The sequence below is a fragment of the Alosa sapidissima genome, chromosome 23 (genome assembly GCF_018492685.1).
Source record: "Alosa sapidissima isolate fAloSap1 chromosome 23, fAloSap1.pri, whole genome shotgun sequence".
Classification (NCBI taxonomy): domain Eukaryota; kingdom Metazoa; phylum Chordata; class Actinopteri; order Clupeiformes; family Clupeidae; genus Alosa; species Alosa sapidissima.
This window is the reverse complement of record NC_055979.1, coordinates 4,418,830-4,436,157: the sequence shown is the minus strand read 5'-3', so window position 1 is coordinate 4,436,157 and position 17,328 is coordinate 4,418,830. Positions and strand designations below refer to the sequence as shown.

General features: G+C 45.4%; 1 protein-coding gene across 1 annotated transcript in view; it reads left to right on the top strand.

The window, feature by feature from the left end:
* adamts6 (ADAM metallopeptidase with thrombospondin type 1 motif, 6) overlaps positions 1 to 9,084 on the top strand; it is a 57,089-nt gene extending 48,005 nt beyond the window's left edge. The window contains exons 25-26 of the mRNA XM_042081546.1: positions 4,193 to 4,349; positions 5,596 to 9,084. Of these exons, the coding sequence (XP_041937480.1) occupies positions 4,193 to 4,349; positions 5,596 to 5,705 (267 nt within the window). The 3' untranslated portion in view covers positions 5,706 to 9,084. The remainder of the gene's footprint in view (positions 1 to 4,192; positions 4,350 to 5,595) is intronic.
* The last annotated feature ends 8,244 nt before the right edge of the window (positions 9,085 to 17,328 follow it).

Here is a 17,328-nt window from a genome sequence, read left to right as displayed (position 1 = left end):
AGATGGCAGGGTTGTACGGCGCTCAGTGTTTCCTGATGAGGGATTCATCATCATGCAGATGGACGATTTAAAGTGATGAATTTCCGCACCTCCCGGTCAAACCAAAAGAGGATAAAGCATTTCTGTGTTTGGAACTAACAACGTGGTGCGGACCGCCACCATAATTATCATATGGAATGCAGTCGTGAAAAAAGGAGGGAGTTTGTGGCCGTGGTCCATGAGTCAGACGCGCGCGCACACACAGCAGTCCCACTGGAGACAGATGGGAGAGGAGAGCGTCAGCATCCACGGGAAACTCACCCGAGCCCAGCCAAGAGAGAAGATTCCTCAGGGCCGAGGTGTCACATGTTGTGATTGTTAGGATCGCAGACATGAAACACTCTCTCTCTATCTATCTCTTCTGTCTCTCTCTCTCTATCTATCTCTTCTGTCTCTCTCTCTCTCTCTCTCTCTCTCTCTCTCTGTCTCTCTCTCTCTCTATGAGTGGCTCTTCTCTGTGCGCCCTCCAACAGCTCTGCGGTGTCGATGCGCGCGACTCATCACCTGAAATCCCCTCAAGGCTCCACGCTGCGCTATAAGTTTCAGCTGTGAGTCATGCGCGGAGGAATGTGCTTCGTCGACATAAAGCACACAATGGCAACAACAATAACAGCCCCTCCGCAGAGTGGAGCTTCAGGACTTTTCGAGGCTTACGCTATCAAAGTTGTGTTGGTCAGTTTGTGGTGGCCATCCAACCCCCCAGTGCAGGCCACCAGACCACCACAGAACCCCCCCCCCCCCCCCCCCCCGCTTCTCTTCTGAAGTCTGCTGGCCCATGGGAGCAGGGGATACTTTTTCGTTTTCTATTTTAAGCTTCAGGTTTTTTTTTTCTCGTCTAACCTCAAAGCCTCGTCCACCTCTCAGATGGACCCCCAGACCTCCCGCCTACCCCTTCAGGCAGGCTATTAGATGCTGAGGGGGTTTCTTTTGTCCTATAATGCTTTCTTATCTGACCCCCCTCTGCAACCCTCAGACACAGGAATGTGCACAGCTCCTCTAGTTTAGCATCTCCTTCTTGCCTCAATCTTAGAGCTCAAGTCTTTCTGAGCTCGTTTCACCTGTTTCATACCAAAACAATTTTATGTTTGGATTCAAAAACATTGATAAGAGTAGGATTCTAAAACACTGATAAATTAGATTAGATTAGATGATTAGACTCAACTTTATTGTCATTGTGCAGAGTACAAGTACAAAGACAATGAAATGCAGCAAGTTCAGAGTAGCTACAATATGGAATGTGAGCCATGCTCGATTTGTGCAAGACATCGTCAGGGGTATAACAACGTGTTTTTTTGTTGTATTTGATTCTAACTATTTAGTCTCATATGTTTACTATATTAGCAGGTTATTTAGCCCAGGACCTGCTCCTGATCAAACATGAACCCATACCAGAGCAGGCACAGGTCTGTTCCAATCAGTTACTTTACTGTATATCTCATTAGATACACAAGTATCTAATGAGATATTGAACACACACACACACACACACACACACACATGCATGTATATGAATATCTAAATACTGTACAGGGGCCGTATTCACAAAGCCTTTTATCTTTTTCACTAGGAGTACTCCTAAATCGCACCAAAAGATTTTAGCTAGAAGTTTTCTCTTAAAAGTTATTCACAAAGCCTTTCAGACCTACTCTTAGTAAGGAAAAATGACAACTCCTAAACTAAGAGTGAGTCTTCGTTGCTATGGATGACGTCATTACTCATGCACGAGCTTGACTGAAGTGACCCCCTTGATTGGCCGATGATTGTAACGCGGGAATGATTCCAAACACCTCCCTTACGATGATGAGTGAGGTGACAGGTCTGAGAATGCGTGCGCTACACAAGTAGTGCGAAGGATGGAAGATGATGAATAACTGAATAAAAAGGCCTAGCCTAAATGAATAAAGAGTAAGGCAAAACAAATAGCCTAGCCTAATGAAACATAGGCCTACGGATTGATGCAGTATCTTTGCAACATTATTAAATTAATCTGTCACCATATGCCTACGTTTGCAAAGAGGAGAACATTGTAATTTGATTCACAATGAAACGTTACATTTAATTTACATGTTAACAATGAGTAGTTTTGGTTGTTGTTGGTGGCGTTATTGCATCCCTTTTATGAATGCAAAATTGTTCCCTCGCGATTGGAAGCTCCTGTTGCCACATAGGCTACGCATTTCAAAACATCGCAACGTGAAATGCCACAAAAAGCTGTTTGTGAATAGGTCTTAGTGAGTTAGGAGTCCTCTCGACTTCTTTTAAGCTGTCCCAGACTTAGCTGCTACTTTTAGGTCTAAAATGCTTCGTGAATTACTTTTAGTGAAAAAGATTAGGAGTCCTAAAGTTAGGGGTGACACGCCCATTATTTTTAGGAGTTGCTGCTAAATTCGCCACTTATGAGCTACTTTTAGCCTTAAAATTCTTTGTGAATACGGCCCCAGATATTTACAGTATGTCAATACACAGAAAACATTTTCTTTGCAAACACCGCGCTCTCCCGTTTGTTCTCTTGTTTGTTTTTCTTGTGGGTGCGTGATCCAGGGAACTCACAGAAAATCACAGAATGGTCGCACTCCAAAAATCTTTTCTTGCTTTTAATCCATTCAGCAAATTCAGCGAACAAACGTTTCGGCCTGATGGCCTTCGTCAGTGTGTTACCTGTAATACACAGGAAACAGAAATGGTCTCTGATTTGTAGATACGTTCTGGGGATTTCTAAGTATTCAAAATCGCAGGGCACTAAAGCCATGTTTTACACGGGAAACTCTAAGAACACTAACTCAGATTCCCTCGGTAGTTGGCGACAGACCTGGAGCTGTTCTTAGCAGATGTTTCTTCTCCTCCTTTGATCGTAATCCGTCAGCTATCTGTCAGTGTGCTTGGACAGAGCTCTCTGAGGATTAAAGAGGCTCCCTCTGAAATAGGATGGGATTGGCCATCAGAAAACCCTCTTATGATCACAGAAGTAGCTACAGCAGAGGTTTTGTTAGGGGGGTACTTGGATGAGGGTGGGTGGGGTGAGGAGGGTGATTATGGTGCCTCATGTCCGTGTGCAACATGGTAAGGGGACAGTAATGTATTTACCCCAGTGAGACCATAATCAAGGTGGCCATGGTCCCGCAGAATGGGGTGATTGTTGTGGCGGACAGAACAAGAGAGGCCAAAGGGGGGTGCCAGCTGTTTAAATCCCTCTCAAGAAGCCCCCCCCCCCCCCTTCATTTCTCAGGGCTACTGGGCCCCGCTAAGCCCCCCTTAATTTGGAAGAGATGACATGTCGCCAGGGGAACAGAGAGCGCGGCCGCTGGGAACCCCTGGTGAGGTGCCTCAGGGTCCCCGGCTTAAGGGAGAGCTGAGCAGGTGATGACGGCACTGGCCCAGTCAGCCACCCCTGCAAATCCGAGGAGATCTGACCACTCCCAGTCCTCCAGCCTTTAGGTGCAGGCTAGGCCTCTTTCAATTGAAGTTTTTAAAAAAATAAAGTTTGAAAGTTGTCTAAATAGCATGAACAAAAGCGTCACTGGATGAAAAAGTCAGCTAAATGACTAAATGTGAACAACCTCGTGTATACGGTGTTGTTGCATTTCATGTTCTTAAGCCTCTGTTCTAATTAATAGTCAGTGGAACTTGTTTTAATTTAGTAAAACATTTGAAGCAAATCCATTTAGGCATGAGATGGCTCTGTCCACCTGTTGAAGAAGCCCAGCGGCCTGTGTGTCAGCGGCAGTGTGCTGCATGGTCACTGCTGATCTGGGAGTTCTAATTAGCTCGGCAGGTTCAGCTCGGACCACAGATTAGAGTCCAGCAGAGGCACTCTGCATCAGGGCCTTCTGACCCCAACAGCCTCCCTGTCAGTCACCCAGCTCAGCGCATGCTTAATTGGATTGTGAAGCTGCTGGTGACGCTTCTGGGGACAGTGGGTCCATGCTCATGGCATGCAAAGGGCAAAGGTCACAGGATTCACAAAAGATCACAACATTGTGGGATGTCTTTGTCATTAAGCAGAAGAAAATAAACAAACCTATTATGTGACCAACTTAGCATTTGCAAAATGGGATTGACACAATTGTTAATGTGTCTGTGTGTCTGTGTGTCTGTGTGTGTGTGTGTGTGTGTGTGTGTGTGTGTGTGTGTGTGTGTGTATGTGTGTATGCAGTGCTCAGCACAGTGTGGCCTAGGTCAGCAGATGCGAGTGGTCCAGTGTCTGACGTACACGGGTCAGCAGTCCAGTGAATGCCCTGATAACCTGCGTCCTGCCACCATGCAACAGTGCGAGAGCAAGTGTGATGCAACACCCATCTCCAACGGTGACGGTGAGTACACACACACACACACACACACACACACACACACACACCCTGTCCTGCAGGGTTGTGCACAATTCGAATTGCAATTCTGCTTCTTGTTTGCTACCTCAGTTTCAATTCAATTCTGGAATTTTGCACAAGCCTGCTGTCCTGATTTTGTGCCACCATTACCAGGTGCTTAATGCTTCTAATGGGATATTGACATTTGATGTACATTCTTAATTAATACTCAGCATATACACTGTAAAGCCACTTGTGACAAAGCTATTTTAGGAACAAATTTGTGCCCTCTTATTTTATTTCTTCTACCATCAATCCAAAGCAAGGTCAATATCTAAAGATTCCTTTTTAATGATTAGAACTGACCTGCTCTGTTATATTGAGTTTAGCAGTCCGTAAACAAACTACACAGCCATCTTATTGGCTTAAAGTAGAGGCAAGAGTTCTCTGCCTAGCTAGCAACTGGGAGGGTTTCCCTCTAATTAGCTTCCCATAAAGAAGACAGCCTTCTGATTGGCTGTCTGTGAAAGGGTGGGTCTTCTAATTGGCTGTCCACCCAGCAGGGCCGCTAATGGGATTAGCTGTCAGTTAATTGGGCTTGTGGTGACTAGGGAAAGAGAGCATGCCTGCAGAACCATTTAAAAGGCCTAATAAGGGAAGACACTCTCATCCTGATAAGGGCCCAGACTCACCCCACTCAGCAACACAGGCCTCGTGGCAGCCTGCCTGTGATGGGAATCACGCCAGGATCTCTCTCTCTCTCTCTCTTTCTCTCTCTCTCTCTTTCTCTATCTGTCTGTTTCATCCTCTCCAACTCATTCTCTCTCTCTGTCGATCCCATTCTTTCTTTATACTTCCTCTCTCTGTCCTTAGTTACTTGATCCGTCTCTGTGTGTGTTTCTCTTCCACATCCCCCCCCCCCCCCCCCCCCTCTCTCTCTCTCTCTCTGTCTGTCTCCCTCTTTGAAATCCATCATATCTTAAACCTGGCTTTTCAAATCAGCTGTAGCTTGGCAAGGAAGTCTGTCTGCCACAGATCGGAGAGATATGGATAGAGAGAGCGGTAAAAGGAGAGAGTGACTGAGGGAGTGAATAAGTGAGTGCAAGAGAGGGGAAAAAACAATAAATGGAATCGGCACTACAGACAGACCTCTCACCCGGGGAGATCCTACGGATGACTACTTTTCTTTTTTTTTTTGCCGTCTCATTTTTTTCTTTTTCCTTGTCTCCTCTCTTTTTTCCCTCTTCTCCAGAGTGCAAAGACGTAAACAAGGTGGCATACTGCCCACTGGTGCTGAAGTTCAAGTTCTGCAGCCGCGCGTACTTCAGACAGATGTGCTGCAAGACTTGCCAAGGACACTGACCTACGCAAGGAGAGAGGGAGAAAGAGAGAGAGCGAGAGAGGAAGAAGAGAGAGGGAGAAGAGATGGGGGGAAAGAGGCCAAAATGGTGGGAAAGACTGAGAACGAGTCCAACTGTGGAGAAGAGGCAGAGTTTGGGGGAGGAAAGAACAAAAGACACTCACTCTCTCTCTCTCTCTCTCTCTCTCTCTCTCTCTCTCTCTCTCTCTCTCTCTCTCTCCATCTCTCTCCTCCTCCCTCGCTTCCTCCCTCTCTCACACACCTGCTCTCCAGCCCTGTGGAGCCCTGACCACTGCTCAGCACGCGCTGCTGACACATCTGTTTTTAAGTTCACTTCCGTGAAGTGGGAGCAGAGACACTTATCCTCGTTAATGTTATTTTTATTATAATAATAATTATAATGATTATTTTCATTTGCCTTTTTTTGTTTGTTTTGTTTTTGTTTTGTTTTGTTTTGTTTTGTTTTGTTAATCCAAAGTGCTGGACACATCAGACCCACCGGAGGCACTGCAAGGAGAGGAGTGTGTGTGTGTGTGTGTGTGTGTGTGTGGGTGAGGGAGGGGTGCAGAGCGGTGATGGATGTGGGCTGGGGGTTGTCACAAGGTGGGGAATGGCTGCTCGCTTCCCTTCTGGTGCTGTCCTGTTTCTGGGGGGATTCCGCAGGGGTCACATGCATCAAGCTGGTGCTATTGGCACACACATAACACACACACGTATGTGTGTGTGTGTGTGTGTGTGTGTGTCAGGGGTGAACGCCTTGATGTGTGGAAGGACCCTGTTGTGTTAACTGCCCAGTGAGTCCGTGTGAAAACATATCTCCAGTGAGCCTGCGAAGCTGTTGTCTCTGACCTGGTGCATTTTTTTTTAATTCCACCATTAGGATGTCACACTACACATTTGTTCTTCCTGTTGTTTAACTATTCTGCTTGCTCCCGTTACGTGGTCAAAAAAATGGAAACCGAGTCTTCTATGACTCTAGATGTTTGACCGGCCGAAACAAAATGTCTACCTTTTTTCTCGACTCCATAGAGGAGGGTGGATGTGGGAGCACAGAGACTGGTGCTTTGAGGTGTTTGTTTTTTTAATCTGAGTAAGTAGTCAGTTGCTATAGATACAAACACACTGTACACACACATACGTTCACCACATCCTTCTGGTAATGTCACTAGATCACAGAGTAAACCACACACTCACTCTTATGTAGAGACCGGGGCCAAAAGAACAGATCTGTGTGTGTGTGTGTGTGTGTGTGTGTGTGTGTGTGTGTGTGTGTGTGTGTCTACGTGTGTGTGTTTGTATGAGTGTGCATATTTGTATGTGTGGGTGGATCATGGGGAAGGAAGAGATGGAGTTTGTGTTTTGTGTACTTTTGTGTTGGGGGAGTGAATAGGGGAAGGTGTGTGTGTGTGTGTGTGCGTCTGTGTTGTGCGGGTGTGTGTTGGAAGAACGTTTCCTCTGCTCTGAGGATCCTCTTGAACATTCTTCCCTGCACAGGGAAAAGGATCCAAACAAACGCCTCAAGGATCCAGATGTTCTGGGCCACAGAAACACCTGTTTTACCCAGCAAGAGCAGACTCCCACTGCCTAATGAGTCCCACCACCCTCACGGTGTCCAACCAAGCCTGGCATCAGATATGGCAGCTCTGCAAGGGCTGAGGCTTCTGAGGGGAAACAGGGGGGTTTGCGGTCGTATAAATCTAATGCTGCTGAGGCCTAAAAATGCTTTCTGAAGCACAGGATCCACAGTTGCATTATATGCAGATGACAACGTGTGTGTGTGTGTGTGTGTGTGTGTGTGTGTGTGTGTGTGTGTGTCGCACGCAGTCGGCTCTTCCATACAGGAGACGACCACCTGGCTGCCCTGTCTTTGAACTCCCTTTTACAAATGCCCGCTTCCAACCCTTATGCCACGCTCTACAACCCCTGTGCTTTGTGCTCCCCCCCCCCCCCCCCCGCTGTTCTCAAACGTAGACCCTCTCCAACCCCAACACACAGAAAAGAGCTTAGGCCTGGTGACATTCACTACCTGACATCATCTCCCTTCTTGCCTTTCAATGGAAGCCCCCATACACACACACACACACACACAGGACTAAGCCAAAATATGACGAAGTACAAGTTACCCCCCTTCACTTTGCTGTCAGTTTTTATTATTTTTTTACCTCACACTTTTTTTCACAGGGACTGTCTTTGGCAAACGGTTGTATTTTCTGTGTGTGTGTTTGTGTGTTTGTGAAGTGAACCATAGAACTGACACTGTAACCGGACACCTTCAGAATGGAGTTCTAAAGGGAACACCACCACACTTTAAAGACTCGAGAGACTTCCTGATGGTCAGACTTTGTTGGATCTAACATAAACGGAAATGGACAGACAGTTCTGGAGTCACCGAGGGCAACAACACCAAGCTGTCATCATCAGTCAATCTATCAAACTTCTTTTTGCTGCTGCTACTTCGTAGCCACCAATACCATGTTATATCATGTAAAATTCAGTGTGTTTTGTAACAAAATGTTGAATGATTTGAATCGGGATTTTTTTTTTAAACAGTGAATTGCACAGCCTTGAATAGCTTCTGTGCAAACCCTAAAAATATCATGAACCCTTAGTTTGTAAATCCTGGGGCTTGAATGGGCTTTGGGACTCTTGGCAACTGTAAAGAGACTCAGTAATCTTCTCATTGAAACTGGTACTATTCGCTGTGAACTTTGTCTCTGAATGTTACTTTGCTCATCTTGTATCTACAGAAGAATTTCAGAAAAAAACATTTTGTGATTAGTTGCTCCTATTTTATGTTCAGTATTAATGTTGGGACACTGTTACTAATTGTTTATTGTAAATTATATGCTAATTTATTACCATGTGTCACTTGCATAATGTTTCACTGCATGCAAATTACAAATGTATAGAGTAGTGGAAAAAAACGCAGTGAAATACTTCCCCACGTCAATCTGTTTTAATCTAGATCAAATAGAGTAATACAAATTAAAAGAGCAGCTTTTAAATGAACTTGAACAGAGAATGTGTGTTACTTTCTTGTTACGTTCCGATCTCTTTTTTTGTTTGTTTGTTTTGTTTGTTTTTGTTTTTTTGCTTTCTAGCAACCTGTTTTGTTTGTGCTGACGGCTGGAGCAGCACCTCAGGGCCTGGGTTGTGTTTGCGTCGCTGGACTCGCGCCCAGAGCCAGGCGGAGGGGGCTCGGGCAGAGAGTGGGCTCTGTGGAGATAGGTCAGGCATCTGGGATGCGGTTGTCAGTGGTGGCCCCTCTATTTACATGCCTCAGCCTGATGGAACTTCAAAAACGCACAGATCCAGGAGAGCAGAGACAAGACAACACCAGACCAGACTCATTCCTAACACTTCCAATACTCTCTCAATAAACACTTTGTTGACTGCCAAAGTTTTTTTTTTTAATATCCTAGCGTTGTCATCTTTATCTTCTATCTAGCAGACATTATTGTTATATATTCCATAGGTATACAGTCATTAAAGTTTACACTCTCCATACATACTTCTAGTAAATTCTAGGTAGAAGGTAGATAGACCACCTGCAAGAGGTTCACACTTACACAAGACTTGGGGATGTCCCTGAATGGATAAAGTTCAGGTCAGTTCATCGGGGCCACCTTAGGTGTTATGATAGCCTCAATCTATGTCTCGAGTGCAGACAGAAAAAGTTTCACTAAGGATTGTGTGAAGGGACCATACGCATATTTCTACACTAACCTGAAAAGCATTTGTCCTAGCTGTGGGATAAGCAGTTTAGCAGTGGTATGTGGACACCAGGAGCTGGCCAACCTGCTTGGCTTTGGGCCCTGTGTGCGCTCCTGGTGTCCTGGCTCTGAGGCATCCAGGGATCAACTGATAGCGAGCTTTCTAAGCATGGCCGGCTCACTGTGTGATCTCCGCGCGAGCGAGCGAGTGAGCGAGCGGGCAGCGATAACGAGGAAGCAGAAGAGACCTCCATGCCAGAGTCGCTTCACTCGAAATAGACAGATCAATGCTGGGAGCCGATAAGGCCGTGCTTGTCCATCTGAGTTATAATAAAGGGACACGACACCAGATTACGGCCAGCCCACTCCAGTCACATGCTTAAGATGCTTCATCTGCAGAGCTCCTCAAATCCAGCCCACACGCAAGGTCCCTGGTGCATTTGTGAGCGCTTGTACACCAACACAGACACACACGGGCGCACAGCCGCACACACATGCAGGTCGTTGGAAACAGCAGTGCTCTTAGTGCATGTGAGGAATGCATAAAATTTCTGCCTGGCCCAGAGGGACAGCATGGTGGCCCTTAAGCCACTGATAAAGAGCCGTGGCAGTCTGGTTTCCATCTGAACCACTGCACAGCAACGCTGCGTGGATGCGCCCTCCCTCCACCCTCCACCCCAACCCATGGATCCATCCAGCCACTGATCACACACTTGGAAAGGGAAGGTTGTGAGGAATGTCATCTGTCCTGCTAGGAGGATGGCGTGAGACAGAGAGAGAGATAGAGAGAGAGAGAGAGAACAGCAGCCTTAGATGAGTCATCTAGGTGGAAGGTGCAAAGTCGGTGGGCACTGACCAATGACCCATCTCTGATGCAGGCCAAATGTGAGCAGCGTGAGCTGCAGTGATGGATGATAAAGCCCCCCCCCCCACACACACACACATGCTGTCGTCACAGACAGAGCTGAGAGTGCAGCTCGGAGCCTCCTGATAGCCCGGTGTCGTGACAAGTGGTGTGAGTGTTTCCCCCTCACCTCGGCACGGATGTAACAAGCCCCGCAACACGGGCCGCAGATGGTGTCGGCTGAGGAGGCGCAGAGGCCTATAGGAGGCTGGCTGACGGAGGGGACGCAGGGGGTCCCGCGCTGGGATACTCTGGCTGGCAGCAGCAGCAGCAGCGGCCGCTATCTGAGGCCTCTTCTGGGGGATGCTGCGTGTCTGCGTTCCCACAGCTGATTAACATACCGCCGCCTCCCCAAAGCAGAGATCAAAGCCCGGCGACTAGCTGTGCTGTTAGCGATCCTGACAGGACAGAGTCAATTTCTCCTTTTAAAGGAGGGGATGCTGATAACCTATGGGCCAGGGTCAGCAGCAGGTGACCTCTACTTGTTTTATTCTCACACAAACTACTTATTAACACCATTTGAAAACAGAAATACTGTATTGACTAAAGGGTGGAAACACATTCATGCTTTCTATTGGTTTCACATTTGTCAGACCAGATACCTGTGATGTTCAACAATGATACCATTTACTCCTGGTACACAAATAGCTCTTAATGACTTAAGACTGTTACTATAATACATTTGTTTTGCACAAAAACAGTAAAATGTGGAAATGTGTCCCTCACAAATCAAAGCGACTGAGGTAAACAACTGCCCTCACACATCTCAGTTCTATATTTCCTATTCTCACTGGATGTTAGGGCGGCTTACACACAGAAGCAGTGATGAGGATAGCGATGCAGGTGACGTCACCCAACAGCACCAGAGAGCTGTGGGAGGTCAGGGGAGGTGACTGAAGATGAGATGGCCAAATGTGCCATTAGCCCCACGGCCCAGTGCGCAGTGAGTGTCCAGCTTATGGGATGCCAGGCCAGGTAATGGTGCTCTTGGAGCCCGCCCAGGGCAGGCCAGCCTGTAATTGGGTGCCAGACACGCAACAGAGATGGATAGACACCATCTGCATTGCACTTAGTATTTCACTGAAAACATACTGAATCATCCTGAATCAACTGCACTTGCAGAATCTTCCAGTAAGTAAAAAAAAAGAGTGGGTTCATGGGTCACATGAACATCTTAAACCTGTCCCCCTGGAAACATAATGCGTCTTTTGGATCAAATGTATTTTAATTTATCATGTTCAATCCTGGGTACATCAGAGCAACTCAGCGTGAGCGTTAGTGTTTTTCTCATTTATGTACATCCTTCACCAGTCCCCAGTAGTACTCATGCAACAGAATCCCTGTGCTCCAATTCATCCCTGAAGCTTTGACTCTACAGGAACCTTTGCAGAGGCAGCCACCCCCCACCCTTCCCAAACACACAGCCCCTGCCTCAACACTCTCTGAATTGGGTCACCTTCAGTGGTTCCATTTATACCATGTCCTGTACTGTCTGCCAGGGACCAGGAGGTAAGTAGATTAAGCTGAATCGATAGCCAATCACTTAGATGGGGGTAGGGAGGAGATAGAGGGAGGGAGGGAGAGAAAGAAGGAGAGATAAAGACAGAGACCGAGTGTGTGTGTGTGTGAGAGAGAGGGAGAGAGGGGGGGTGCAGAGAGTTTGTGTGTGTATGTGTGGGGAGAGAGAGGAGGAGAGAAAAGGGAGGGAGGGAGGACAAGAGAATGTCTCCCTGGAATGCTTGAAACTCCATCAAGAATTAATTGTGATTCTGTGTGATGTGTGGGCAAGGGGTTTGATGTATTGTGATTCTTTGGCACTTAATTCAATTTAATGTAATTTAATTTAATAGATGGATATTGTACCATACAGGGTCTGGCTGGTATTGTTACCGCAGACTTTGAATGTCAGTACAGCACAGTATGCAGTGCATTAAGGTCCATATAATTTACTGTAAAGTCATCCAAGCATCACAGCTCTGATTAAAATCAGGTTTCTAGTTAATGGATATTAATATTTACTTAACCCTTGCACAGTGGTCTGATGGATGTGTGACGGATGTCACCTCAGAATCTAAAAATGTACTTCAGTACTCATGGATGTAGTGAAGTCAAAATGAATGGAACAGAGATGTCTTTATTGAACAAATATACTCTAGTAAACTTTTGCTGTGGGAATTTCGTATTTTCAATTTCCTGTCCAATCAACGTCCAATCTAAACTTGAAGAGAAACTTCAAGAGAAATGCGGAGCTGAAAAGGTGCAGCTGACATAGTCACACACCCTTCCTGTTCTCGTTGGCTTACCTGAGCGAACATGAACAAAAATGTGTGGTGAGAAAGAGGAGGCTGTTCCCCTTGACAACCAATGGCAGATAAGCTGCCATTTGTTTCCTGGCCATCAATCCTTGGTGACCTTTGACCCCACGCTCGGTCCGCTGCCCCCTGGGGCCATCCAGGTTACATACCTCTGATGCTAATCTCCGCGGGGGCTCACGGGCGCTAGCAGAGCGAACGGCACTGTGCGGCCAGGTCTCCCACAGAGATTAGACTTGTCCCTTTCAGCAACACGGGCCATAACGAATCCTCTTGAAATGATCCCATTCATTTTCTCATTCTCTCTCTAAAGCACACACACACATGCGTTCACACACACACACACACACACCTCACATGCACTCACACATGCAGAACTTTCCTTGAGTCCATCCTCAAGCATAACTTTAGACTCTGACTTATCCTCAAATGCTATCTATGAATGCAGTATCCCTCACCTGAAGTACAGAACATATAGACCAGCAGAGCACCTACCAACTACTCACACAGAGATAGCATAATGTGATGATGCTATACATACGAAACAGCATATCTGCATGTTGCTGATCGACAGCAATCCCTCATGGGTTACTTGCATAAGCATATAATCATATTCATAGATTGTCAGATTGGAAACAGAAAGTGAAACACTGACATCCAACATCTATCATGGTTCCCTTGAGAGGTCTGGAGCCCTTTCATGGTTGCTACCAAACAGGTGTCACCAGGTGAGCGTGGCAGATGTCAGGGGGCTCCACAGCAGGTCAATGTCACATGGAGACAGATGGCTGTGGCGGTGGACGTCATGTCAAGCCTGGGGGTGCCTCTGCATACTTTATATGTAGGTCCTTCAAAGAACTATCCCAGAAGGTGATGGACAGTCATCCTCCAGCTGTTTACTGGAGAAATGTAAGACAGTGTAATACCAATTATCATTGACATTGAGGCCTTTCCGTTTGGAGTGCTTATGCAATTTTGAGAGCAATGCCTTTGCCACAAAGGTGCCAGTCACCAGCATGACCATATTGGGAATACTGTGTTTACATATATATTATCAATGACTATTGGAGTGCTGATTTTGAACAGTGCTGGCTAATCTTAAGAATGCAGCACTGTGCTATCTCTGGGGTGTCCCTGTCTAACAGCTGTGATTGGGAACCACCGCCCCAACCCTATGCCACAGTCTTTGCTGACTTCCAGTATCTGTTGATTTAAGCATCTCTGTCTCTACAGCTTCCTGACATCTCCCAAAGACCAGACATCCAGTCTGGAGCTCGGCCGTCTGCTTCCGGACAATCCAAAGAATCTCAGTCGCTATTCAAAACATCTGATGGGTGCCCAACATCCTGGTGCTCAATAGGGATAGTTTGTTTTCTGAGTCAATCAATCAATTAATACACCAATATACAATACAAACCTTCAATAATCGATACCATCAATAATCGATCAGTCCATCAACCTTGCAGATCAACAGAAAACTTTTACATAGATAAAAAAAAATATGTCTACAATGTGCTATAAGGTTAAATGTCAAACAGTACATCGGCATTTTAAGATTACATAATAAATAATATATTGATGTATAATAATCATAACAGTGCCTGGCTTATATGAAGGGAGATTATCAATAATGAAGCAGAAAAGATTTTCAGAGCACGTCTATTATGTTTAGTGCATGAGGAGTCTTTCTTGAGGGTCTCTCTCATACTCACCAATGTACATATTTTCAGTATCAGCCCCTTTTACCATTTGTTAAAAGTATGGAATACAGTCAGCCAGGCCTTAAATGGAAATATTTTCATAGTCTCCAACTGGAAGCTTAGATAACAACCATCCTGAGTGTAATTTAATGCAAAATGTTCACTCAGTCCGAAGTCAAATATTTTTGAGGTTTCCTTTTTAGAGCCTAACCTTGGTCTTGGTTGTAGTCTTGGGCTTAATTTATTGTTTTGACTGGTTTCATTCTATGCTTTAACATTTGAAGGAAATAGTATTCATTCCAGATCAGTCTTGTCCAATTCCTCTGGTACCAGCGTTCTCAAGTGCTGCCTTGCATGGTCTGAAAGTCTGGCACGAGGCGACTGAAATTTCTTTTTTAAAAAGCAGATCTTCTTGTGTGAGGTCCCACACCTCCTTAAAGGTCCGGTTTCAGTATTGTGTGGGATTATTCTGCCTCATTATTACTGCCCTCAAACTGGGTCCAGCGCAGTGGCCAGAGCCCGCCTCAGATGGCACCGGAGTGGGTAAGCCACAGCATATCTCGGCTGACTGCTGCTGGAGGAACCACATCTAAGCCAACACGGGCCAGAGACTCCAGCTCTCAAAGCCACATTCCTCAAACCTTCAGCGCTGTCCACAGTGTTTTTAAATGGAGAGGGGGGCCTGCACAGTACACTTTAAAACATACAGTAGAGGTAGAAAGAGAGAGAGAGAGAGAGAGAGAGAGAAAGAGAGAGTGAAAGTGGGAAAGAGAGTGAAAGTGGGAGGGAGGAGAGAAATAAATCTCATAAAGTAGCAATGAAATACGATCTGTGACACAAGGACATTTATACAGGTTAACCCTATTAAATAATTCCAAAGGGGCCTCACGCCGGCTTCATAGCCATTTCATTCAGGCCTTTTGATTTAATAGGTTCAGGCCTTGGAATACCAACAGCGGGAAGGAAAATGCCCTTCGGTAAACATCAGAGCCGCCCGAGGCATGACAGACTGGGTCACGATGACATACAGGGTGAGGAAACGCAGAGGCCGAACTTAGCAAGCACACAGCGTGTGCGAGGGCCACACAGCTATGCTAATTCAATTTCTCCATCGCCTAATGGACAGCAAGGACTCTGTGGAGATGATTCATCAAGGTCATGGTTTCTGAGGTGGGCAGAGGCTTGGAAAAAATGAGTCAAGGCTTGGTTTGTCAAGTCTGCTGTCTCCCCTTCGGCTTTCAAAGCCAGTCCCTAAGCAACACTAATTCATAGCCTTCAGCTCAGGGCTTTACTGATAAGAATGAGCCAGAACACCCGACGGTGACTGACTGCTGCCAATAGTCACCTACAATCTGAATGTGCAACACTACTATAATGTACTGACTGGAGACCTCCCTTCATAATTTCCCTTATGCATTATGTCCATAATACTTTACTCAGAATATTTCCTTACCATACCAAACCATAAGTGTTGTGGTTAGGGGTAGGGTAAGTAAAGCATAACAATATAATATTATAACTAGATGTACCGCATAGCGGTACAAAATATGACCGCCGCTCAGTCCTGTACATCCGTTCCGCGAAAATAAATCACACTTCAATTTGTCTCCATATTTTACTCCATCCCCCACTCTTGAAACTTTTGTGTATGCTTGTTTGGCATGCCTGAGTGTGTGTGTGCGGCTGCACAGAAAGTAGCCTACTGGTGCTGAAAAGGTGAATAGATTGTAGAATAGCCAAAGAAGATGTAGCATTGTTATAAAACCTTTAAAATCTCTAAACAATCACAAGTAGGGCAGTTCATCACAGTTCATCCATTGCAACTGGATTGATGAAAGGTCACTTACACTGTAGGCTACATTGTATTTGGGAAAAGCAAAAGGTATCAGCATAATTTTATTTATTTATTTATTTATTTATTATGTATTTATAAACAAAAACATCTCTGTCAGTTCCATGCCGTTTTCAACAGCTATCAAAAACAAAGGTCATTTTTGGATGGATGGATTTTTTGTGAATGTTTCTTCTTCTACATAAGATTTTAGTCATCTTTAGTTCATGTAATACTTTATTGTCAATGCACAAATTAAGTAACAGTAGTCTGAAACGTTATTGTTAATGCACAAATTAAGTAACAGTAGCCTAGTCTGAAACGAAATGCTGTTTTACATCTAACCAGTGGTGCAAATAACTGACATGTCCAAATGGGCCTTGATGAAATGCGTCGCTAGACTGTTCATACACATTTTAACGGGCCAAAGTTGAAGAGCTTTTGTCCGTTATTGTTCGTGCAAATATAGGCTGATTCATGTTCCATTGCATTGTGTAACTGAGGTCCATGGCTAGTCTGGCTTTCATCAGACCAAGCTCAATCTTTTAAGAAATCAAAAAATAAATAGCGGGCAGATCAGGCTGGGTTCACCCAGCCTAGTCCATAGGCACCCGATATTGTTTAATTTTCCGATTGAGATATACACGCTCTGGCTATTCTAAATGCAAAAATGCATCAGGGAGTTATGACAAAACGGTAACTAACAAACTAGATCCTAATAGAAAGCTGTTAGTTTCCCTAAGCTACAGGTAGGATTATAAGGTAGGCTGGCGACACAAATAAAATCTCCTTTGGAAACCAATGGCTTACGCCTTACAGTATCAAGCGGACTTAAACTGCCATATCGTGGCGAAAAGTTGTAATAACATCCACGCAGCTCCATGAGTCAAGGAAAGCGCGAATGAAGTAGCCACTTCTAAATGGGACCCACTACACAGTAGCTTAAGGTGTGTTGCTAAAGCAGCCATAATGAAATGAAGGTGTCATTGTTTGGATACTTCACACACACGTGCTTTTTAATTTCACAGACTACAACTACCAAGCTGGAATCAAAGCACATCGATTCTCCTCTCACACCCTGCACGCACTTAAAACAAAATAAACAGGCGTCTCAGTCTCACACATGTATAGGCAAAACTGTATCAGACCGGTGTAACGTTGGTAA